The sequence below is a fragment of the Doryrhamphus excisus genome, chromosome 18 (genome assembly GCF_030265055.1).
Source record: "Doryrhamphus excisus isolate RoL2022-K1 chromosome 18, RoL_Dexc_1.0, whole genome shotgun sequence".
NCBI classification, from domain to species: domain Eukaryota; kingdom Metazoa; phylum Chordata; class Actinopteri; order Syngnathiformes; family Syngnathidae; genus Doryrhamphus; species Doryrhamphus excisus.
The window spans coordinates 6,554,867-6,579,637 of NC_080483.1; the positions used below are offsets into that span (position 1 = coordinate 6,554,867).

The window sequence follows — 24,771 nt, forward strand, 5'->3', positions numbered from 1 at the left end:
AACACGAAAAACTAAAAATATTTATCTGGTGGACATACACGATGCCTCGCTAGCCATTCGTGTCAGTCATTGACGGAAGAATATGCTCATATTCCATTTTTTTAAACCCAAATATTACCCTCGGGTTAGCCCTTTTCTAACCTGAATATTGGGTCATGTATTTGCCTATTGGGATATCTTCATGGAAAGGAATATTGATTTATGTTCTGCGCATGTTCCATTTGAAAGGAATCTTGAGTCTTTGACAGGGAGTATTGAAAACATGCCGGCATGCAAAACTGCACATTTTGGGAGCGAGGAGAAAACTAACCATCTCATTAATGTGGTGAAAGAGAGAAAAATGTTTATCGTTTACAGACGGTCGGTAGAACACTACTGGTGTTCTTTGTTTTTTGTATACAGGAAGGAGAAGCGGAAATATACAGGAATACCCTGTTTGCTCAGGCATGTAAACGAGTTATTCTGAATGTTTCAGAAACCAGAATATTGACCTTAACCGAAATATGGACTGCCTGTAAACGTAGTGATAGTCTCTGACAATTCCAATCACAGCGACAGTAGAAGTTAATAACTGTGCTATTGTTGTGAAAGCCATCTGCCAGGGCTTTGAAGCTACATTTACCAATCAAAAAACCCCTTTCTCCATTTCTGCTTAATGTTTGCTTCCGCTTGTCGCTACACTGCTTCCTCACACTACAGTGTCAGCCGAGGGTCAAACAAGACATTTGCACGTTAATTGCGTGCCATAAACAATAGTGCCATTCCAGGAAACTTCCAGTTTGACTGTTCTAGTTTAAACCCAACCTTTTTACTATTGCCAACTTTTTACTATTACTTCTTCTAGGCGTAGGCTACACCACATTTTCACATTTATTTTCATCTGTGGTTTTCTTTGTTCACATGTGGTGAGTTAAAAACACCAACCTGCTGCTATTGGTATAAGGACAAATATGACATTGAGTTTTCTAATAAGGAGAAGTAGAAGTGGGTGCAGCCTTTTGTTTAATTTTACAGAACACAGCTGTCAGATTAACTGAACCAAACTGAACTGCAAAGATGAACTGGGAAACAGCAAATTATTGTTCTGGGGTTTTACCCTTGCGCAAGATGAGATTGAAAAGCTGCACACACCAGACACAAAGGCAGAGTAGAATCTTTTAGATTCACACACAGATACAAAGGTACTGATGACTGATTATTTTTCCCTCATTGTTAGAGCTTAAAAAAATGGAGCATACAATACCAGATACGAGTACAAGTTAATAGGGCCGTCACAAGACTCTGACTCTGTGACACTGTACCTTTAAGAAAATCACAGTGAAAAAATATCAAATATATGACATGTTGCAGTCTGATATAATTTTTACTACATGACACTCTCCTGTACTGTGTGGATGCTACCAATCCCACCTACCGAGACAGAGACTCTATGGCTGATAAAATGGGACAAATGCGCCAAGGTACTGAAACCAAACCGCAGAGTGAACCCTCTTCCTTCCTGTTTGGAGATGGGTGACAGGGAAACAGACAATATTTTGGTGACAGCAAAAGTATCCAGTTAATTTTTTACACCCTGCACTGGCCAACAGTCACAGGATGCATTTCGACAAACAACCATTCACCGTCACATTCATACCTATGGACAATTTAAAGTCACAGACGGAAGCCGGAGTACCCAGAGTAAACCCACACATGCTGAGAACATGCAACAGAGTCAAACCCACATCTTCCAGATCTCCTGACCACTAGTCCATCGTGCAGCCCTCATCACAATTAGTTTTAACAAAATAATTAGTAGTGCTGCCACGACTTACTCAAACAGGCTACTAATCTAAAAGACTAATTAAAAAATGTCAATTGTTCTTTGGAATACAAATCAAGGGCCAATACCTTTTCTCCAAATTAAACACATATGGTCACAGTCGTTTGAAACACTGTTCAAGATTATGTCCGAGGGTGATGTCATCAGCCCCTGACATGGCCAGAATGAAACCAAAACAGTCTCATTCTTTTCTGCTTCTTTTGTGCTGTGGTTTATGTTGTGTTCAGTGGGGGAATTCCGCCCACAATGCTGACACCACGGTATGGTGGGGAAGCGGACTGGGAGGGGTTTGAAGCCAACTTGAACTACTGGCCCAAGCAGGGGGTTGGTCTACTGAAGAAATTATATATATACATATATGATTCAGTTAATATTAGAAGCTTTTGAAGTTGAAGTTTTAGTTTTTCTGAACAGAGGTATTTGTACAGTTTGGTTTTTCTGAAAGTTTTCAAATATAAATCAAAATATGTCACAGTATTTCTTAAGGTTATTAATGTTTCATTTTGAAAAGTCATCATAGTGCCGTCTTTTGTGTAGACAGCTGTGCCACCTGACATTTTGGAGGTCCCTGCTGCCAAAACACAAAAAACTACTATTATTTCAATGTAGTGAAACCTTATTGAAAGGGAATTAAATTTAAAGAGCAACTTACACATGGCATGAATTGATGACATAATTTAAAAATGAAATCATAGACTTGGACACAAAAATATTTATTGACCTTTGAGCTGCTGCCCGGGATGATCTTGCTAGGCTCCGTCTCTCGCCCTCATTCTGAAACACACCACAAGTAATACAATAGTGCAGTTTTATGTTACACCATGAACTCATGGCTGACAATACTTTTGTTTTGTGGCTTACACATTTTTTACCTCTCCGTGTGCCTCTCATTTTAAGAGGGCTGATTGTTGTTGTTGGATATGCTAAAAGCTAGCTTAACTACAACCGGCTCAGCTTGCCATGTCTGCAAAGCGCATTGAAAAGCAGAACGCACACACAGACGACATGAACAGAGTCATTGTGAGATACATTAAGCCAAATGGCTTATTGTGACAATGTAACACTATTAGTGGTCAGCAAACCGCTAACATTGCTGTGAGTTATCTTAAAAACCAAATATCTTAGCACGTCGCTAGGTAGTGACTTTGTAAAACAATTACAAACAAACAGTACACTTGACTGCCTCATGAGAATAACATCCTTGTGGAAACATGCTGTCAGGGCCCGTCAAGGAGAACATTCTAGTTTCTGTGATTTTTTTAGTGTATTACAGCATTTTAACCTTGTGTATGATGGATCTCTTTTGAAAAACAAGATAGGATAGATGCACATGTCCAGCATTACTTTTACTTTTACTATTAGACAGCGTTTTAAAGTTGGTTATGATAGATACTTTGTCTCTTTCCAAGTTATATTCTTGTTTATCTTTGTAAAATAAACAAGGGTATCCCCCATTATCTAATATAACGCTATAATACAGTGTTTTAAAGTGAAATAAACATCTTATCTTTTGGAATTTGAAATTCTTATCATTGGAAGAATCTATACGTATGCGGAGTGTAGGGCCTTGTGAAATATGTTTTATTTTTTTCCCAAATTCAGTTTTATATTCTAAATGTAGTATTTTTCTGTTAAAATTTTATAATTAAATTTATTCCTTTAACACTGTGTCACCATTTTTGTGTCAGTCAATAACAAAATCCTCAAACTATCATAGCCTTGCTTGTGGTTAAGGGAAACTTGTAGGTACAGATACAGTTGTAATACCTTTAAGCAATTTTTTAGGATACTATTAGTCAGGATGTGTGTCCCTTTTATTTTGAAGGCTGGAAATGTGAACTGTGTTGACAATGTTTTTTTGTTTTTGAATGTTGCTAAGTGAGAGAGCTACTGTAGCCAAGTGTCTTTTCCAGCCGTGTCCTCCTTGTTTCAAACACAACTTGCACAAAGGCGGCAGCCATCCTAAAGCGCCTGGTTTCATTAAAAGCACTAAAGCACAATTCATACAGCCTGAGTGGCACACACACACACAGCTCCCTGGCCTGCGCCGCTAAACTGGGCCAACCCAGCTAGCTTGCACTGGCTATTGCTGTGTTAGCTCACACTCGGTGACAAGTAAGAGTTTCAAAGTGTTCCCGTTGACTTAACCAATGTTTCCGGTTACCGCCTTGACATGTGGAGTTCAGGTTTGTTGGTGCTTGTGAGGACATACTACCTCTATGAATGAACTGTCTGCTGAGGAAATATTTGTCCATACTTAGTTCCTTCTCGTCATAATTAATGATTTTTATTCACAAATTCTGCGAGATTCGCATTTACCAGTAGATTCAGTTTTTATTGGCCAATTCTGTGATTCTGTCCACGATTTTGTTAACACGGAAATGATAGTGTCCTAGATAGGGCTGGGTGATATACCGATATATTTTTTTAATATTGATATTTCTTTTAAGCATGATATCAAAAACCAACGTTCGTAACGATATAGACTGGATTTGATGCGGAGGTCTCATGTTTCAAGATGGCGTGGCGATGGAGTGCAAGCTAGTTACAGCAGCTCCATGTCTCCTGCTGAGTTTTTAGTGTTTAATAGTTTTATTTATTACTTCCTCATTACTTATTCCTTATTACTTCCTACAGCTATGGATGTTCATCTTATGTTTGTAGTTTGCTGTTTTTGTAGCTTGTTTACACTCTGGAGCAGCTGTTAGCTTTGAGCATCCCTTCACTACGCCGAGCAATCACATATCCCTGTGGAAATCTGGAGGTGGAGAGACTGCATAGCAAAAAAGACAGAATAAAGGTTGCCGTATAAAGACTGTATCAACCATGATTACCGTCTGTCCTCATGGGGAACGCGAGATGGAAGCACTAACGGCGCTAACCCGGGTGCAGAAACTACCGAGTGCAGCGTGATTGCACTGAAGATTGAACATTATATTTAACTTATTCTATATTTTTTTTAAAATAGAATATACTATTTTATTTCAGTGGCTATTTTTTTAAGAGTGTAGGCATAGACCGATATGAAATTTTTCAGGTTTAACTGTTAGAGGCTTACCCTTGTGGGTAATGCAGCTTTACCACTCTTGCAGTGGGGAAGGGGTACCGCGTCTGCATGTGTGTCTTCCGGCAACACATAGCTGCCCATGGATGCCTGTCTGTAAATCATGCCGCTGAAAAATACATCGGCGAACCCACACATGTATCGGCCGATACCGATTCAAGTAAAGAACGCAAATATCGGACCAATATATCGACTGGACGATGTATCGGTCGATCCTTGTAAGAGTGTTTACATTTTAATAAAACTTTGCACACACATTTGGCTTTGATTTTTGTCTAAATTCAGTTTATGGCGAAAATATCAGATTACATATTCGGATTACATACTGTATCTCGATATTCTACCTACATATATCGGGATACGAGTTTTATTCCACATCACCCAGCCCTAGTCCTAGGTGTGTCATTAAGTTAGCGCTCACCCAAATGTAACAAGTATAAATAAAAGCCCTTGGTGATTAAGGTTGCAGACAAGACGGAACATGTTTTTAATCTGACAAATCTCAAGTAACTTTGATCAAATGTAGAGTTGGTACAGCTTCTGCTTTTACATTAAGACAAAGGCAGCTATTCAACCCTGATAGAAAAACTCCACGTCACTTGCTGACACTGACAACACAGTTTAAGTTGGATTGCAATGTGTGCCTACAGCACTTAACGTGCGGACCCAATAACGCCTGGCAATGCCTGTCACTGTGTTGTCATTCATATTCCCATTGGCTGCTATGTTCTCGTGAGACAGCTTTTCTCCAAATGAGAAATCTTGTCACGTTTTAATCTTGTGATATGCTATGATACACGTGGTACGTGTTGGACCACAATTCTAACACACACTTAGACTTCTGGGTTTTAGCTTGAGGCAATACACCTCTTGCCAAACCTTACAGATATCTTCAAGTTCAACGATTGAGAGTGCAGCTCCCAAACCCCCTCCTCGGTGTGAAAAGGAAACCTGACCCAGAGACAATATTGTTCAAATAAAGTGTTGTGCAGAAGGCGGTTTTACTGTGACAGAATGGTAATAATATCCCAGCAAGTGTGTCTTGAAGACAAAGCCAGACAGCTTCTTGGGAGACACGGTGTCCATGGTTTTTCATTTTGTGTGGATGCCCCTCCCTCTTGGACTGCAAAATGGCTGGTCTGTTCTAATGGAAGTGGAGAATCTGTTGGGCCTGCTGGTAATTTGAGCCTGCTTTTCATAGTCAGAGCCATGAAGAAGGAAGGCAGAGGGGAGGATGAATGGTAAAGAAATGCTTCCTAATGGAAAAACTTCCATACTTCACTTTTTTTTTTTTTTTTTACAAGAGTGTTTCCTTTTGAAAAGTTAGGACAAGAAAGGGGCTCATCCAGGATGCTTCATGAGCCATGAAGTCTCTTCTGTAACCATAGCTCAAAATAGTTTGTGTTGCTCACTCCCAGTGTCAATCCATTATTGGCTTGTTGTTTGTTTGGGCAGCGATAGTTCAACCGACCTTGAAATGTGGAAGCTTCCATCTTTGTTCTAGTTGCCATTGGGAGAGAGGACAAGGCTGTACCTAGAAGGTTGTACTGCTCTCAATTTTGATGTGACTTTAACAGGAGAACCTGGTGTTTTCATGCTCTTCTTAATACAGCCGTCCCTCGCCATTTAGTGGTTCACATCTTACGGCTTCACGGCATCAATTTTTTTCTGAAATATATTCATAAATCATGCAGTTTCTTGTTTGAATTAGGCCTATTGTTAGTCAAAACATGGGCTCAATCGATTAAAGTACTTAATTCAGATTAATCCAAGTTTTCTTGTAGTTAATTAATTAATTAATCACATTTAATCGCAGTTGAGAAAAGTTTTGAATAAGTAGGGTTAGTTTTGATTCTCAAGTATGTCACGGGATGTCAATTTTGGAAACATGGGCTATTACTTTATTCAAACAATAATATACAATTAGAAATCCCCAAGTTTTTGCATGTTTGACAGTACTTTTAACATACCTTCTAACTTTGTCCCAGGCTGCACAGTACTATGACAGTACTATTTCTACTACTATAGCGTTTTTTTTATCCTTTTTCTTTCATGTCACATTTGATTCCAAATGTTGATACTATGTGGGAATGCATAAAAGTAAGATTTGATTACCTTACACAACCTCTCTGAAATGTAAAGTCCAGGCTTGTACTGGTGGATGGTGGCTTCAAAAATAATATACAGTTAGAAACCCCCCAGTTTTTGAATGCTTAATGCAAGCGACAATCTGTCCCCCCTTTCTTTGACCGTCTCTGAACATACCTTCTCCTGTTCTCACACGCTGCACAAATAGATACTTCAATACTTTTTATTAATCTCCTAGAGAAACTCATACCGATGGACTACTATGCTGTATTTTACCTTGTTCTTTCACTTCATGTTTGCTCCCAAATAAAACAAAATAATTGTTTGACACGGAATCTCATGGAAATGGACATAATGCGAATTAATGTTGTCGTCGTTGTGAGGAGAAGGAGCGTTTGTGTGGAGGAGTATTTCCCCGGTGGATGGCTCAATTTTGGTGGACCTAAACGGTTTGACAAGGCGATAAACACCGGCGAAAGTTGGTGGAATCTCCTCTTAAAGAGTGTGAATGGAAGCTAGTGAGGGTTAGCTTGGTTTAGCATGCTTGTATGGTTGTGTGCGTAACTCGTACTCATGTGAATGTTGTCATTGTGATAATTGTGCTTTTCCTCAGCGGCTGGCTCAATCATGGCAGATACAAACACTATACAGTCCCCAGTTGAGTTCTTTTCAAATAAGGAATACAATATTATAAACTGTATTGTAACATTATTGTCTGTTTAGAAAAAAAAGACATTGCAAATGTCTTTAATGTGTTCTATTTGTTCTGTGTTAAATCCACCATCATTTGACTTTTAGCATGAATGACTAAAAAAAATAAGGAGTGTTGACGGGGCTCACGGTGTTGGTGACATAAAAGTTTCAGTGCAGGAATGGAGCATTAGAAGGTGAAGCAGAAGGGCATCAGATTGATGAATGCACTCAGGAGGAAGATGGGAGCCTGAGGAGTGTGGGTCAGTGTTTCACAGTGTTGTCGTCACAGTGTAGTCACATAAGAGGGCAGGGCCTCATGTTGGATGACTCATCCCTCCAGGCCTCTAAGACGAAGGCACCCCCTGCTGGATCTCTCTGTTAATGCAGCCAAAGCAGATTCTAATTCAAAAAGGTCATTGCTACTGAATCTTCTTATAATATACTAAATATAATGCTAACTATAATTTAGCATTTATTAACAGGAATTTTCCTCTTCCTGTTAATAACTGGCCTTGTCCCCAAATGATACATTGAAATGAGTCTTTGAAACCATTCCAATGCTGCGTTTTTCTTAAACATTCATTATTTAAAGTACCTGCACTATACTGTAAATGTGGTGTCATCCTAAATCTCCATCTATATGTCTTCAACTGTCTCTATTCTCTTGTCTGTCCCCCAGGTCCCCCATGACAGTCAGCCGTGGGCTACGGCTCAGCGGCGCCCCACCATTGGAGTGGTTTGTCACTGTAGTTGGAGCACTGTGATTTCTCTACCCTCCGGCGACCCCCGCCGCCTCCCCTCCCCCCCCATCCCATCCTGTCCCTCCCATCCCCCCCGCCCCCTTTTCCCTCCCCCCTCTTCCCCTCCCTCCCAAGCACCGCTGTGCTGGACGTCATGAGCATAGTAATCGCTCTCGGAGTCAACACACCTGAGACGTCTTACACAGAAATGGCTGCTGGATCAGAGTAAGTGTGTCACTTCTGTCACCACACAACCCTTCCACTCCTGAACCCATGTACACAAAAAGTGACAAGTGTTACAAGTGTTACAATTATTTTTATGACTAATGCACTACAGTGCGTCCTCTAGATTTACAGCTTCGCGGGGGGTGTATATATGTGTGTGTGTGTGTGTGTGTGTGCTTGTGCAGCCCTTGGTAGGAATAAGATTTGGCTGATTTTCAATGCACTGGTACAAAAATATGCACACTGTAGCAGACAGTGGCTTACAATGGCTCCTTCACGGTTACAGATATGGTCCAAAATGTTGTTTTCCGATAATGCAAACATTTTACGTGTTAAATACTGCAGTGTTTCCGAGAGGGCTACAATACATGTGCGGCGTGCATGTTGTGGGCACACTAGATGATGATGATGTCATTGTCTAGTTTGCATAATTGGGCATGACACAAAACTCAGTGTTTGTGTGTTGATGGCTAAAACTGGTCTTTGGTTTGTGGCATAAAGAATGAATGAACATGATCTCATGCTTATTTAACAACAGAATATTAAATTATTGACAGGTGAGGTTTCGTTCTGTGCAGCAGTAGTAGACACGTGTGCCTCATCACAAGCACGGGCAATTGAAAAAGCATTCACGATGTTACTTGGGCCCCATGTGCTGATTTTAAAGCTCATATTCATGTCTTTTGACTATATTTTAGCATTGAAGGGAGTTGCCACTTGAGTACCCAGCATGCTTTGCAGGCACTTTAAGTGTTTGGATAAAACAAGTCTCGTACTGATGCTGGAGTCTCTTTAGAAATTATTACTGGCGACAGCTAAGGTACGTGTGTGTATGAGTGTGATCATCCACCCAATGCCCCCAACCCCCATTGTACACACATGCTGTGCACATTCATGTGTGTGCGTTCCAAATGTGGAGAAGCGATCACACGACAGTCAGCTACGCTGGCTCCCGTGCATCGGCCCAGCCGCCACCCCAAAGCTGTAAACCTAGAGGAAACAGGGGCAGCACATGGATTTAACCCAGGACACGGCAGGCATTTCCTCCCTGTCCTTGTCAGGTTGGAGAACCCAGAGGGAATAGGCAAGGTTGTTCACTGTCGGGGGTGGGACAGATCCTCTTTAAAGCAAAACAAATTGACAGTAAAATGCCACATGAATACAGCTTTTATGATGATTTGTTTTTTCACACAATCTTTTGAACAATTTTAGCCCTGAGTCAGTTGAAGCAAGCCCTGCAGTGAATGAGAAAAACTTCAACAACCACAGCTGTGGAAGTGCACAAAGTCATGGGTATCGGGGACTACCATACGCTGTGAGTACAAAGGAATACTTTCCTATCAACATTTGCAAAGTATTACTTAACATGTGTGCCACTCAGTTTAGCTCATTATGAAGTGTGAAAGTATGAAGTGTAAAAATGTATAATTTTAATGAAAATGGACAGAGTAAAAGTGAAGGTCTTTATACACCAGGGATGGTTCCAGAAGTAAATATTAGACATGTTATTAAAATATTCACCTATTCACACTCCACACTTCAAATATGCACAGTATTTCATTTTGGACTTGATTTAATCAAACCTACTATGGACAGCATTTCCCTTTTATACTGCCTTGCTTCTAATTCTGTCATTTCTACAAGGGGTTGTGAAGACCGGAAAATCTATCAGTGTCATTTCATGACTCTTGAATCCAATCTCAGCAATGTAAATGTACGTAAAACTCACAATATTTCTTTTACACACAGCGGATCATTGAAAGTTTATGTCTTAATCTACATGTAAATGCAATCACCAACTTTCCATGTACTCATTTTTCCTCTATTAAGCAGAATACCTTTATAGTCCCAGTAAATATGCCGGGGAAAATAAGAAAATCCTAGAACATTTTTTTTCTTGACATATTTCATAAATGTTTGTTGTGTTGGCACATTGGTTGTAAAAACTGTGCCATGTATAACTGCAACAAAAAGAATCATTTTATCCATGCTTTATTGGTTTAATTTTAGCGAAAGCTTACAGATCCATCTACTGAATGGAGTTGGACAAGCAACAGTCCTGTCATGTGTTTATGAGCCAGGACGAACACAGTGTGCAAAGTCTAAAAAGCATAATCTAGTTGGTGCTATGAATGTATGCACCTCAAATACTAGTGTAAATGAATGTATGGGAATCACTGTTTTAATATTTCCGATATTCTGCTTAATTGCATGGAAACTTGTGAACTAACAGCGTGGTAAAATACCGCCATGGTGTGTGAAGACCTTTATGATTGTAATAATATAGCACATGTGTATTGTGTTGTAGATACCACAGTCTACTTCTGTTATTGACAGCTGTACTGTTTCACATGACTGTTTTGCCCTCATTTTCATTCGTCTCCATTTTCCGTTTCCCTTTTTTTGCCTGAACACCCGTTGTTTGAAGATGCAACAGTCTTCCGTTGTGTGTTGTCAGGATCACAACTACGGTGCGCCCCCTCCTCCCACCCCACCCGCTTCCCCACTCTCTCAAACCATCATCCCTCGACTGGATATCAATGGCGTGTTACGCAGCTCCCGCTATCTTGAAAGCACAGAGGACAACTCGGTGGACAGCGATAGCTCGTCAGAGGAGGATGGGGCCGTAGCCGGCTGGTGTCACTGCACTCTGATGCCAGACGGCTTGCTTATTAAATGTGACCAGTGCAGGTGAGCTGTGGCCAAATCCACCCAAGTCTTTATTCTTCTTAAATTCCGGAACGCGGGGGGGGGGGGGGGGGGGGGGGCTTGGCTGTGACACCAAGTAAATAATAATATAATAAAAGCAGACAAGAAAAAACTCTAATGCGCTAAAGGTAGTATGTTCTGTATTAGTTTGTCACTAGCTGTAATTGGTTTGCATATTTAAGTTGTTTCTTTGCAAGCATTCACGATTTACAGTAAATAAAATTTAGTTGTTCAAATTGTCCATGTTGTTTAAATATACCAATATGTTTGCCATGTTTGTTGTCAGCTAATGTTTTGCTCCTCGTCTCGTTTTAGGGGTCTTGATAGGCGGAAAGGCACAGACAGCCAGCACAGGAAAAATGAAAATGTCTCAGGTATTTGCTCCTTCCGTACTTTGACTCATTTCTAGCTATTAGCAAGAAGACAACAGATTTTTGGGCAGGAATAAATCACACACTGATGCTTGCAATGCTGTTTTATGTTTGGGTTTTTTTTTTTTTTTTTAACCAACATGTTGGATTGTGCAAGTGTGACGATGTGATGTTCCCTCAGCCGGAGAGAGCAGTGGCACGGAGAGTGGTGATGAAGAGGTATCCCCTTCCACTGTCTCCTACACGGCCACCCAGCATACGCCCACCAGCATCAAACTCACCGTCAACAGAGTCAAAAGGAGTAAATCCAAAAAGAGGAAAAAGAGTACAGAGAAAACCCGTGGCACACCAAAGGGCAAGAAAGTCAAAGTAGGTTTTATCTTCATGTTCATTACAGTTCTTGTATTTAAAAAAATCTTTTAAATATTGTCTTATTTGAATCCCTTTTTCCTTTTTATCCCCAGGCATTTAGAGAGGGCTCTCGGAAATCTATGAGGATGAAGGTTAGTTTGATGTATTTGTAGTACACAAGTCATGCTGAAGGAAAAGTTAAGATACTTTGTTAAATGACCTGAATAAAAGTCGTATAATATCTGTTTTACTTAAGAAGTATTAAACTTTCTTGGCTTGATTAGCACAGAGCATCTTAGTATTTATTTCCAATAATAAAAAAAATAGAACAAGCATTAAAAAAACATGTGGTTTCTTTTGTGTGATCTCTTGTATGAAGAACTCAACCACAGAGGCAAGCGTGCTGGATGAGAACACAGCAGAGGGATGGGAGAGTCGAATCCGCCAGTGGACGGACCAATACGAGGAGGCTTTAGCCAACCAGTACAGCGCTGACATCCAAACGCTGCTCCAGCTTCACCGCACCGTCAGCACCTCGGTTGTGAGCGCAGAGAGCGGCGCCACAAGGCCCGCACCTGCAGGACAGACCTCGGTTGACAGCATGGACACCATCAATCGCACTGAGCTGGCCTGTAACAACACAGTACTCGGCTCGCAGATGCAGGTCAGCCCCACAATCCAATTCATTGTCCGAATGAAACAATGTCATGGATTTGTCAGGTTTTATTCTACATGATTGGACACGTTGTCCATAAAGTCTCTTGAAGATGTGTTTTACTGAAACACTTGAAATGTATTTGAACGCACACTTGCATATCTCATTGTTGTAATCAGTGTTGTGAAATGGCAAAGACAGTCCTGTATATCAGGTGTATATTAATAAGTATATTAAGTATATCTTGTTTTGTGCTGTTTGTAGCTGCAGTTAGGGCGAGTCACACGTGTGCAGAAGCACAGGAAGATCCTCCGGGCCGCTAAGAACCTGGACCCAGACGCCCTGATCATTGAGTACCGAGGGAAGGTCATGCTCAAGCAGCAGTTTGAGGTCAATGGGCACTTCTTTAAAAAGTAAGATCATGTGAAAGCATCGGAATATGGGACTATTATATGATATCAGTGAAAGAAATGGAAAGAAACAAAGAGCCTTGTGGCCATCTTGCGAAAATCACATGTCATCATGACAGATGCACAAAAACAATAATCCAGGCAACACTTTGACGGGAGTTTCTTTTTGCGCAACCACACCGATCTGTAGCATTCCATGATGGAATTCTCTATAAAAGATAGGGATTTTCAACTAAGGGAATATGCAACATTTGCTCACGTTTTGAGCTGAGCATCAGAATAAAATGTAATATGAAATATGAATTAGCAGAAGCATAAGTCACAGAAGTCAGAGTACTCTGCCTCAATTTTTTTAGTTTTACTACATTGCATCTTTAGAATATTTTCTGGATGACTAAGCACAACATCAATCAACTGCTACAAAAGGTTTATTCTAACAAAAAGGAAATACTTGTCACAAAGGAAAAACTCATCACAAAAACAACACTGTCATCTAGTGGCCACCACCATGTACAGCATGTGAAATACTCTATATAGCAGTAAAATATGAGAAGGTTTGAAAAATCATCAAAGAGCATATACTCATATACATACTAGAAGTGAACATACTCTTGGATTTTGGCAGATTTTTCCTCTTTTTTTTTCCTCTTTTTTTTCCTGTTTTTCTTTTTCAGTGTCATGTTTTATTTTATTTCTCCAATGCAATATGTCATGGGACAAGAAACTGCAAATGGGGCCGCAATTTGGACACCCCTGACAATCCTGTTTTGGTTTTTTATGCTTTCTTCTAGGCCCTACCCTTTTGTGCTCTTTTACTCCAAGTTTAATGACGTGGAGATGTGTGTGGATGCAAGGACCTTTGGGAATGACGCCCGCTTCATTCGAAGATCCTGCACACCAAATGCAGAGGTCAGTCATTATGAGGCTGAAAATGTGTTTCCCTTCAAGGTTTTTTTTTTTGTGGGTCTTTGGTGAGTCATGCAGTGTTTACTACTTTCCCAGGTGCGACACATGATTGCTGAGGGGATGATCCATCTGTGTATTTATGCTCTCAGTGAAATCACAAAGGATGCTGAGGTCACCATTGCATTTGATTATGAGTTCAACAGCTGGTCAGTACTGCTTGTCACATTCTGCTTTGTTCCGTTAAGCCCTACATCAAAACCACTTTTACCCATTGATAAAATCACAATGAGACATGAAGTGCATAGGGAGTAAGTGTCACAGTAGTGCATTACATGGCACAAACAATACATTATTATTCTTACTGCTTTTTATCAACATGTTCTCCAGTTAATACCTGCCTTCTGTTATCAAAATCCTTCAGTAACTACAAAGTGGACTGCGCTTGCTACAAGGGGAACCAAAATTGTCCGGTGCAGAAACACAACATGAGCCCCAGGGAGAGCCTACTGAGCCCCCCCTCTGTACCACCACCGTCCCCTTTGGTCGGTGCTGAGACCCGGCAGAGAAAGGCCCGCCGGAGAGAACTGGAGGGTTCCCTGGGCGGAGATAGCAGCCAGCCCGTCCAGCACCGGGAGGCCAAAGAGGTCCAGGGAAACAGTGACGCTGAGGTATGTTGCTGATTGTGTTTTGTTGTTTTTTTTGTTTGTGACCACAAAGCTTTTATTAATAAACATTAAATCTCAGTAGTCTAGGGTAGGATTTTTCTTCTTGTGCCGATTCATTTATATGTCACCGTAAAAACTGGTTAATCTACCATAAGTTCCCTTTTTTCAGTACAACTTCACATGTCCGTACACATACAGTGGCGTGAAAAAGATAGCCGGTGTGGTATCAATACGCCAGAAGGTAGTTCAATCGACATAACAATGTTAATAATGTTGCTTAATATGCCTATCAAATTATATGTAATTTGAGCATAGTTGGAGCTTTTCAGAAGGCGCTATAGACATAATAAGTTTTCTATTATTACTGCTTAATGCAGTACTGGACTCTCTGTTTATCTGTTTTTCTAACTTTAGAACGCACAGAAAGAGATGTGTTCATGTCTTGTATAAGGATTGTGGATAATGGGCACATTTTGTGCTGTTTTTCTTTATCTTCAAGTAAAACTAAGCTGGTGCATTGTCTGCAGTAGATTTAGTGCCAGGACTCCATTCTGAATTCTATTTTATTCTGTGGGGAAATGTTTGGCGGTCCAGATGTGGCCCAGGAATGGGCCCCACATCAGTCGTCCACATGGTGGCAGTGGTTACTTACCCTTCCTCCTCTCCCCCTGCAACCAAATGGGCTGTAATGCCTTGATTGCTTGATACACAGCTTTTTTCCACCAATACCAAGTTGACGTCATCTTTTGTTGCATGCATTTACTTGGGCTTTGCAAGCCAATACCTTGCTTTTCATATGGCACCAAAAGTCCATCTAAATGTGTAACCAAGATGAAATTCTGGCAAATATTATTGATATTATTATTGAGTCTGGTTTTACTGGACCCTTTTACACTTTTCAAAGACTTGTATGCAGTGTGAAGTCTGCACTTTACACAGTAGTTAGGAGGGAAAATGATCATGCAATGCTACCTCACGCTGGGGCACTCTTGGACTGATGTGTCCACAAACCCAATTCCTCATCTGCTGTGTGCGCGTGTGTGTGTCAGGGGACGCTGGATGAGGTGAAGCTGGAAGACTTGGAGGAAGGAGAGGTGGATGAAAATGGGATTGCCATTGCCAGTAAAAAAGTATGATATTTATTTTAATTTCTATGTTGTCCATTTGAGTATAAATGGTGAGATATTGCAAAACCTCCCCCACTAATGTTGGGAAATTGTGTGTGTGTCTGGCTGCAGACATTTAACAGTCTGGAAAGGAGGCGAAGGAGAGCATGGACAGAAGTAAAGGAGGATGGTGTGGAAACAGAAGAGGGGACAGGAAACACCCCCCTGCCCCAGAACGCTGGGTTAGGAATCAGCACACGACGAACTACCTATGTCACAGTCAGTATCAGTATGACAAACCTCCTAATTGTTCTGCTTCCTATACCACATGTTTCACTCACTACATTCTCCTCCTGCTGCTTGTTAGGAAGCACCATCCCTTGAAGAAAAGACCTCATCACCAAACCTGCCTGCCCCAGTTGCCCCTCCTAAACCTGCACGGCCTTCCAAGCCTCGCCCCAAGAGCCGAATTTCTCGCTACCGTTCCAGCTCATCCCAGCGTGCCAGACGGCAGCGCCAAGCGCTTGCCCAGCAAGCGGCTGCTGCGGCTCCTTCAGCAGACCAAAGTGCCGGTCTGGATGAGGAGGGTCCTCATGGCCTGTATGGTTCTGAGTCGGGGCAAGGGGAAAGCGGGCTAGGCGCTGGTCGTCTCCTGGATGGAGATGGCCCGAGTCTTAACTGTATTAACAGAGGCAACCTACGCTACCCCAAGACCAAGAAGGTGAGAGGTTTGGTTGTTTAACACATGCTAAAAAAGTTAGCTTGTGGAACATCACGTGGTTAGATTTTGACCGGCCACAAATGAATTTTGCACTGCCGGTTTTCCCTCGCCCATAAACATGTTATAATGCTCTTGATGTGCCAAAGAATAAGATGATGGAGAAGGAGGCATTCATGTTGAAGTGTTGCAGTTCTCACCATTATTGCTTGTGTTCAGTATCTGGTGACAGAATGGCTGAATGAAAAGATTCCCGGAGGGGAGAAGGTCCAACAAGAGCTGCCTGTTGAGCGACCGCTGCGGATAACCACTGACCCAACGGTGCTGGCCACCACCCTCAACATGTTGCCAGGTCTCTCGCACTCATCCGTCATCTGCACCGCGCCGAGACACTATGTGCGCTTTGGCTCGCCCTTCAACCCCGAGAGACGCCGTCCACGTCCATTGCAGATGGACGGCACCTATGGTTGCTTTAAAAAGGTGAGCAATGTGGCAAGATAATGTAGTGACAGCAAGAAGGGTGTTTGAGACCCCTGACATAGCACCTCGCATGCAAAACTAGCTTCCGTACTAGACAGGTCTATTAATTTCCATTTCTGTGAATGCAGCTGTACGATACAATATAGTCATGACTGTCACTGTTGTATCTTAATGCAGAGATGGATCAAGCAGGTGGAGGATGAGAGCTGTTCAGCCAGTGTGGAGGACGGCACAGAATCCACCTCCTCCCAGCAAAGCACGAGCAGCAGATCCACCCCAAATCCCCTGTCCAGCGGTACACATTTTATATTCCTCACTTGGACTCTTACATATTACTGTACTTTGTCAGCTGAATTATCTACAACATGATTAAATAGTACATAGAGGGATCTGTTTTGAAATATACTAGTGACAACACAAAATGGCTAATTACTGTGTGTCTTAAAATGACAGAGCTCAACGCACCTTTCAAGAAGCGCCATGCCAAGTACATGACCGAGATGACAGCAACTCCCTCTGATCACCTTCTTCGCCCATTGTCACCCATCACCCCGCCCCTTCCTGAGGACCCCATACTTCCATTGCTTCACAACCCTTTTATTAGCTCCTTGCTGCCCAACGGCCTTGCATACTCACCCATGCCCTCACTGCCCACCAGCCGCTGCAACACACCGTTGCAATTTGAAGTATGTATGAGTTCACAGTCCACATACACACACACACTTTTGCATGTGTATCTTTATCGTAACAAATAAACAGAAAATAATAACATGAAGGTTATATAGATTAAGATCAATAGGGAATCAAATACTTATTTTCCTACTGCAAGCAATCAACATCCAATCAAAAAATAGAAAACTACATGTAACACTTGTTGACCTGTGCAAAGGACAGTGTAAATGGACTCATTTGTATTGTTATGTGGGACATGTGTGTATGACACCGGGAAGTGTTTAACGGTGGCTGCATTTATCTTTAGAACATATCATCCCCTGAGGCATCACCTGTTCACCGGCCGGAATCCATCTCTCCTGAGGTACTTGCTGCTGCTGAGAGCGGACATACATCACAAAGGGGTTATTTCCATATTTAGTTTTTAACAGTGGTGTTTCCTTTCTCCCCTGCCCTACTTCTGCGCTGTCAGCCATGTCTTCAAACAGACTTTGATGTCCCTCGGACCCAGTTCCCAGATCTTTCACTGCCCTCGAGTTTGGAGAGTCCCATGGCTGGGGCTTCAGATGACTTTTCCATCCCTGGAACTTCTTTAGGCAACGATTCCCATGATTCATCATCTGCGGGAATCAGTTCCTTCAAGCAAGTGTCCACTTCCACTTCGGAGCGAGCCCTCAAAACCAGGGAGCAGGCCTTCAGGACAGAGTTTAACCTTATATACACGTGCTCACCCCTCAATGCTAACTTGGCAAACCACGTGTCCACGGACCGACGTCTGTCTCTGTCACATGGAGGGCTCTCTCCCGCGCAGTCGTTCCATCATTCTTTGAGTAGCCAGGGGCCACTTGGGGATGTTGGGACCAGTTGTATGTCGCCTTATAATGAACTTCATTACGGAGGAGGCTACCCAGAGAGTGACACACCTCCACACACCAGCAACCCGCCACAAAAAAAGAAGGCAAGTTCACTGCATTTGACAATTCACAAACCAGCACTTTTTGTGTTTAGTTCAGGCCAAGTGGGTGAAAAACCAAGCAGTATGCATTTCAGAACATTTTTGTGTGAATATATGAAATGATTTAGCCCTCCTCCCCCTCCACTACCCTCTTATCCCTCAGTCTCTCCCTACTTGATACTTTTTGCCAAGTCTCTCTTCCACTTTTCTTCCAAGACAGAGGGCCACCCAGCATACCATTAGTCTGCTGACAGGGAGGCCAGATTACCAGGCTATAGCTCTAAGAAGTCAATACAAGGCTGTTCAAAATATGGTGAATATTCTCCCGACGACTACATCTTTAGAAGTGTGCATGTAAATATTGTTCCTTTTTATTTGTTTTTGATCCATCTGCATAAAGCACCCACCCCATGCACCAACAGCTCTGCCCCTTAACCCTGGCGGGCCGGCTATGATTCTCATGATGAAACTGGGTTTTACACCGCCTTCAGTTTGTGTTATACATGTGTTGTACATAAGGCTTAGTTCACTGCCATTTGACTGATGTACACTAAATCAGAATACCATTATAAACACAGACTGTAGACCCGTCACAAACGAAAAACTAAATGCGACTCCCATTTGAAGCCTCCTGAAGCAAATAAATGGCCCTCTTACATTGACAATGATTGAGCAAATGTACTCCAGTAAAATACAAAGTCCACACCAAGTCCCACATCTATAAAGACACGCTAACCGCTGCTGCACACTTTTTTTTAATCAGTTCTATCAGATGCTCATACGTGGCACATATCGATTGTAAATGTGGTTAGCATTGATGCCACTTCACGCAACCTGAACTGTGAACTTTTGATTGACACATCACTCAACCCAACACCCAAAATTTGAACGATTTTACAGTGGCACAATACAGGGTTACTACATTAGTCTTGGAGAATTATGGAAAATGGAAAAATTATTTTATTCCAAGACTGTGACCACATGCGGCAGCTTGGAAGTACAAAGCCTGGCTCCAAGGGGTTGTTTACTAGTTGACAAAAAGCCAGTATCTTCAATGACGATAAAGGGCTGATCATCAAGCTCCATCATTTCCATGATGACAGAGATGATGATCACAGATGGCTCAAGCCCACGGGTCAGCTGTGGCGAACCTTTTAGGAACAAGGCCCATGCGTGGTAGAAGCACTGGCGTTTTAGGTGGATGATGTTGATGTGTTGAAGCTCAATGGGCTTTTTTTTCCTCGTCATGGTAACATTCAGTGCAACTAACACGCAAAATGTCTTCATCTGAAATAGTGACCATTTGTTTCCAAGTGAGCTCAGGAAGTAGCACAGGCCGTTAATGTCACTGTGAGGGAAAAAAAGGAGCGCTTAATTTGTAAACAAGTTACACAGCAAAAAGGTAAGCAGCAACCCAAGAAAACGGCAACGACTGTTTGCCTCGCTGGTCAAGATTGGTTGTGCTACCAGTAGACTTCAAGGCTGCTCTGCATAACTTACAAATGGCTTGGCTTTTGTCCATTACTGGTCGAGCTGTAGTCTTACCCTCACCTATGTTCATGAGCTTTGGGTAGTGACCGAAAGGACAAGATCATGGGTACAAACAAGATGCGTTTCCTCCGTAGGGTGGTTGGGCTCTGCCTTAGAGATAGGGGCTGTCATCCGGTAGGAGCTCGGAGTCGAGCCGCTGTTCCTTCGCATTGAGAGGAGCCAGATGCGTCGGCTCTCTCATCAGGTCAGGATGCATCACTGGTGAGGTGGTCAGGGTATGTCCGACTGGTAGGAGGCCTCAGGGAAGACTCAAGACACTTTAGAGAGACAATGTCTCTTAAGCGGCCTGGGAAAACCTCAGAGTCTGCTGGGAAGAGCTGGACACAATAGCCAGGGAGAGCGTAGTATAGACTTTTCCAACTTTGGATAAGCGGAGAAAGATGGATGAATGGTTTCCTGGCACGGCTCCCAACTTCGTCCACATATGTTCAGGTTGGACCTTTTGGGAAGATCATTCCACAGGTTTAAATTCCAAAACCAGTTTTGTGTGTTTGAGTCATTGTCTTGTTGGAACACAAACGTAGTTCTTGTCATTGTGCACAAACAATGCAATCTTTATCTCTTGTGTTGTGGCAGAACATTTTGTTTGTCCATGTCGACAGCTCAAAATTTCATTGGAACTTGGGTGATGTTTATTTCGGAGACGGGGCTTGTTTTTTCGTCAGAGACAGGTTGTTATGTTGACAGTCTTACTATTCAACATCCTTATTTTCATGCGGTAGTCTTCTGCTTCTTTGCGTTTAATGGTATTTGGGGTGTTACAGTATATATCCTTTGTTTATCAATGCTCTTTTTACATATGTATGCTCTTTCATATATGTACATGTATCGGTTATCAGTCAATGTATCGGTCACCAGCTTTCTGTTCGCCTGGCATAAGCCCCAAAAATCCCATATCAATCAGGCTCTAATATACAGTACATATATACACACATATATATTTGATATGGACGTGGTCTTTGATGACTGTTGTGTGGCAGAAGTCATGACTATATATAAGTTGCAGGACCAGCCAAACTGTAACTACTATACTCTGGAGAATACAATATGTAGAGATGATCAGCTGCAGTCAATTATGATCAATAATGACAAATTAATACGTATGCATTCAGAGTGCTAGGATAAAGAACATTCAGGGTTTGGTTCGCTACATTAATCCCAAAATCCATTCAAATCCATTTTCATACCTTTCTAACATTTTGATCAAAAATGCACAAATTAGCTGGATCTCAAATGTACGTGGATCCACTGTACACTCTTTGTTGTTGCCAAAGGACTTTGACATTGAACATTCCGTGTGTCAAAAACCAATCTTAATTTCCATTCAGCTGTAGTTTTTATTTTGTGCATGTCCTGTCATGAGGGTTGTTATGATAATGTGATAATCGAGGTGAGCGAGATCGTCCATGTCAGCAGATGTGTGCTCATCGTCCCTGTTCCTCTGCCGTATATCCTCTCTCTTTGTTTCTTACCACGAAGAGGGGGTGACTGTTCTCATTTTCATTAACAGGTGTTTTGTTTGTATGTTTTAATGTGCTTGAAACCTTTGGATGTTGTGTTTTTAGTGTAGTTGCATCATGGTGTGATGCGCTCATATTTGCCTGCTTTACTGTCACATTTATACCTCATAAGAAGCCAGAACACTTTAAACGTGATAATATGCACCCTATACAAATCAACTCCAGTCCCTGTGTTATTTTTAGGTGTTTGAAAAATGCTTATTAAAGGTTAATAAAATTGTTACTTATCACAAAATTTGTCAAAATAGCAAAAATTATAGCATGTATAATTTGTTCAATTCAAAGTCTGTTGTACTATACAGAAAATTGCCAAGTTAATACAATTAGCATGAACAATGGAACATACAGTCATCCCTGGCGGTTACTTGATTACAGTCAACTGTGTAGAGTACATTTCCACAAAGTAGGATTCCTTGTCTATAATGGAATATTTTTGTAATTTGGGCAACAGAAAATCTATTTACAACGTTCTAAATACGTTTTTTCTACTAGACCATAAAGGGAAAATAAGACATAATATATATACACACATATTGGCATATGGGTTTCTTGGTTTTTTTTGTTTTTTCTTGTTCTGAGCAGTACTTCCTGCTGTGGCTATTGTCTTATCAATGAACACTACTGACATCTATTGACCAGTGTATAATACTACATATCACCACGTCTTAATCCGTCCTTGGAATGCCTTAAATTTATCATAATAATAATAATAATAATACATTTTATTTGTCTAGCGCTTTTCAAGATACTCAAAGACACTTTACAGAAAAATTAAGTTGAATAAAGCAAGTAAACAGAATAGAAGACACACCAAAATTCAGCATTCATTGGTTAATACACAGTTAAAAGATGAGTAAAAGCGGGGCGGGGCACAGCAGTCAGATATAAAAAGTTAGACATTATTTTACTTCATTTAGCCATTTTTTGCTTAAATGCTTAAGACATGTAATATAAGCTTAAATCTGCTAAATCTTAAACCGCTAATAGGCTATATTGTCTTGAAAAACCCTAATAGTCAAGGTGTGAAAATTGAAGCACAGAGTGGTGAGGAATAAGTATATACTTAATATTTCTGATGTGAATCAGTCGTATTTTAAACAAAAACATCACAGATGTCTTGTATGTGGTACATCCACCATCATTTTGCTTAAAATGTTTGTGGCTTCTTATGGGTTCATATTATCCAGAATGTGGTGGTCTGCATTACGTTTTGTTTTTCTATACATTCTAATGATATTCATAGAATTTCAATATTGACAGAATAGTTGAATAGTTTTTTTTTCCAGGTGAGTCCCTCCGGTGTGGTGCATGTGGTCTTCCTCCACACTGTACTTTTTATGTTTTCATGATGTTGAATGGCTTTTCAGTTGAGCATCAGCAAATATAACACAGCGTTGCTCCCTCTGCTGCCTCAGGTGTCATTGTTGGAGTACCGTAAGAGAAAGCAGGTCTGCAGCCGCGACCCTGAGCTGTCCAGCTGTAGTTCATCCTTGGGCAGCACCCCCACTCAGCCCGGTCCTCACTACAGCCAGGACACCCACCATCCCCATTACTTGATGCAGACCCTCACCTCCCCACACAACTCCACATCTTCATCAGGACCTGGCAGTTCCATTCCTCAGATAGAGGAGGTTAGTCCTCCGCACCACCAAGGCTCATCAGTGCAGGCCAGACACGAGGAAAGCAACAATCAGTGGTGAGAGTCGTGCTTTGCAGTATTTTTGCTCAAATCCTGATAAAGGTCGACACTGATGGACTTCTCCCTAACCCATAAGGATGGTTCCCACCACTGTTGAACGTCTACGGGAAGGTCAGGGAGCATTGGAGCGAGTGCTCAGGAGCATCAAGATGGAGCGAATGTACAAGAGGAGCAACAGTTCTATCGACAAAGAATCTGGTAAGTAGAGATGGCATCCATAATGGAATGAATAGAACTCACACTTTCATACTACAAGCCGCAAATGAATCAAATTTCCAGAAAATATTCAAGTTTAACCAATATATTATCACATCCCTACTAGTTGGCAGCAGTTGAACATGCACACTGCACTTCTGTCTGTTGTATTCTGTTACTACTGATAAAATTAAGAAAGATTCAAGCTTTTAAAAGTTTATAAGCTGATGTTTTGCGGCTCATGGTAATTTTTCTCTAGTGGGGTGAGGGAGCAAAATGGCTCTTTTGGCAGTAAAGGTTGCCGACCCCTGGTGTAACACATCAGCACAACATCTACATTCTCAAACCAAAGCATTCACATTTGTAATTGTGATCAATTAGATATATATACACACACACACACACATATATATATATAGATAGATAGATATATACTGTATATTTGATAAGTAAAATAAAAGTTCCTTTGCTATGCTTTTAGATGCAGATCAGTTGCAATCAGTGAGCATTGCTTCTCCCATGAAGACTCCTCCACATAGATACAGTCCATCTGTGTACTCACATCAGGTATGTACTCATATTCTTTATCTCTGCTACATTGATATATATATATATATATGTTATGAATATGAATGTTATTCAGACCCAAACAGCTGTGCAATTCCAACAGCACATACTCTATGTATCTCCAACTCCAAACAAACACGTATCTAGTCCGTAACGACACTTCCTCATTGTCACTTGGCTACCGCAAGATGTTACATGTTACAAAAATGGATTTTCAGACATCAGTCTGCAATATTGTAGCTTAATTTCGCTTTTAATCGTGATTACTTGATTTGAAAACTGTGATTCATTTGATTAAATCATTTGACAACCCTGATATCTAAGAAAAATCTAGCCTATCAATGTGATCATACAGTGGAACCTGTTTATGTCAACACCCGTGTGTGTGTGGAACGGCTGATCAAGTCCTGTCCCATCATGATGTTCTCACTACTAAAAAGTGCCCACTTAAGTCAACATTAAAATGGGTGTTATAGCACTGTTGACCTTTATTTTCACACATTCTCCTTATGTCACAGCAAGCAATGCTAGTTTTCATTTTGGTGACCTGGTCAGCTAGTGTGAGGGGCGTGGACGTAAGTGGGTTACACTGTACTGTTTGCTGTCCCG

The 24,771-nt window shown here is 41.4% G+C and overlaps 1 protein-coding gene across 6 annotated transcripts in view; it reads left to right on the forward strand.

Annotated features, from left to right (window-relative positions):
* The window catches only part of setd5 (SET domain containing 5), a 36,819-nt gene that overhangs the window by 9,820 nt on the left and 2,228 nt on the right, over window positions 1-24,771 (forward strand). The window contains exons 1-24 of one of the 6 annotated variants that reach the window (XM_058054989.1): window positions 8,590-8,632; window positions 9,845-9,947; window positions 10,277-10,346; window positions 11,061-11,323; window positions 11,657-11,715; window positions 11,894-12,081; window positions 12,177-12,215; window positions 12,443-12,727; window positions 12,983-13,131; window positions 13,920-14,037; window positions 14,131-14,240; window positions 14,456-14,702; window positions 15,749-15,829; window positions 15,938-16,084; window positions 16,173-16,526; window positions 16,743-17,003; window positions 17,181-17,298; window positions 17,457-17,689; window positions 17,983-18,039; window positions 18,148-18,633; window positions 18,851-18,943; window positions 23,117-23,397; window positions 23,477-23,598; window positions 24,077-24,162. In XM_058054989.1, the coding sequence (XP_057910972.1) occupies window positions 9,877-9,947; window positions 10,277-10,346; window positions 11,061-11,323; window positions 11,657-11,715; window positions 11,894-12,081; window positions 12,177-12,215; window positions 12,443-12,727; window positions 12,983-13,131; window positions 13,920-14,037; window positions 14,131-14,240; window positions 14,456-14,702; window positions 15,749-15,829; window positions 15,938-16,084; window positions 16,173-16,526; window positions 16,743-17,003; window positions 17,181-17,298; window positions 17,457-17,689; window positions 17,983-18,039; window positions 18,148-18,633; window positions 18,851-18,943; window positions 23,117-23,397; window positions 23,477-23,598; window positions 24,077-24,162 (3,918 nt within the window). In that variant the 5' untranslated portion in view covers window positions 8,590-8,632; window positions 9,845-9,876. Of the gene's footprint in view, window positions 1-8,346; window positions 8,633-9,844; window positions 9,948-10,276; window positions 10,347-11,060; window positions 11,324-11,656; window positions 11,716-11,893; window positions 12,082-12,176; window positions 12,216-12,442; window positions 12,728-12,982; window positions 13,132-13,919; window positions 14,038-14,130; window positions 14,241-14,455; window positions 14,703-15,748; window positions 15,830-15,937; window positions 16,085-16,172; window positions 16,527-16,742; window positions 17,004-17,180; window positions 17,299-17,456; window positions 17,690-17,982; window positions 18,040-18,147; window positions 18,634-18,850; window positions 18,944-23,116; window positions 23,398-23,476; window positions 23,599-24,076; window positions 24,163-24,771 lie in introns of those variants that run through there. The other 5 variants (XM_058054990.1, XM_058054987.1, XM_058054988.1 and 2 more) reach the window with 5 other exon arrangements.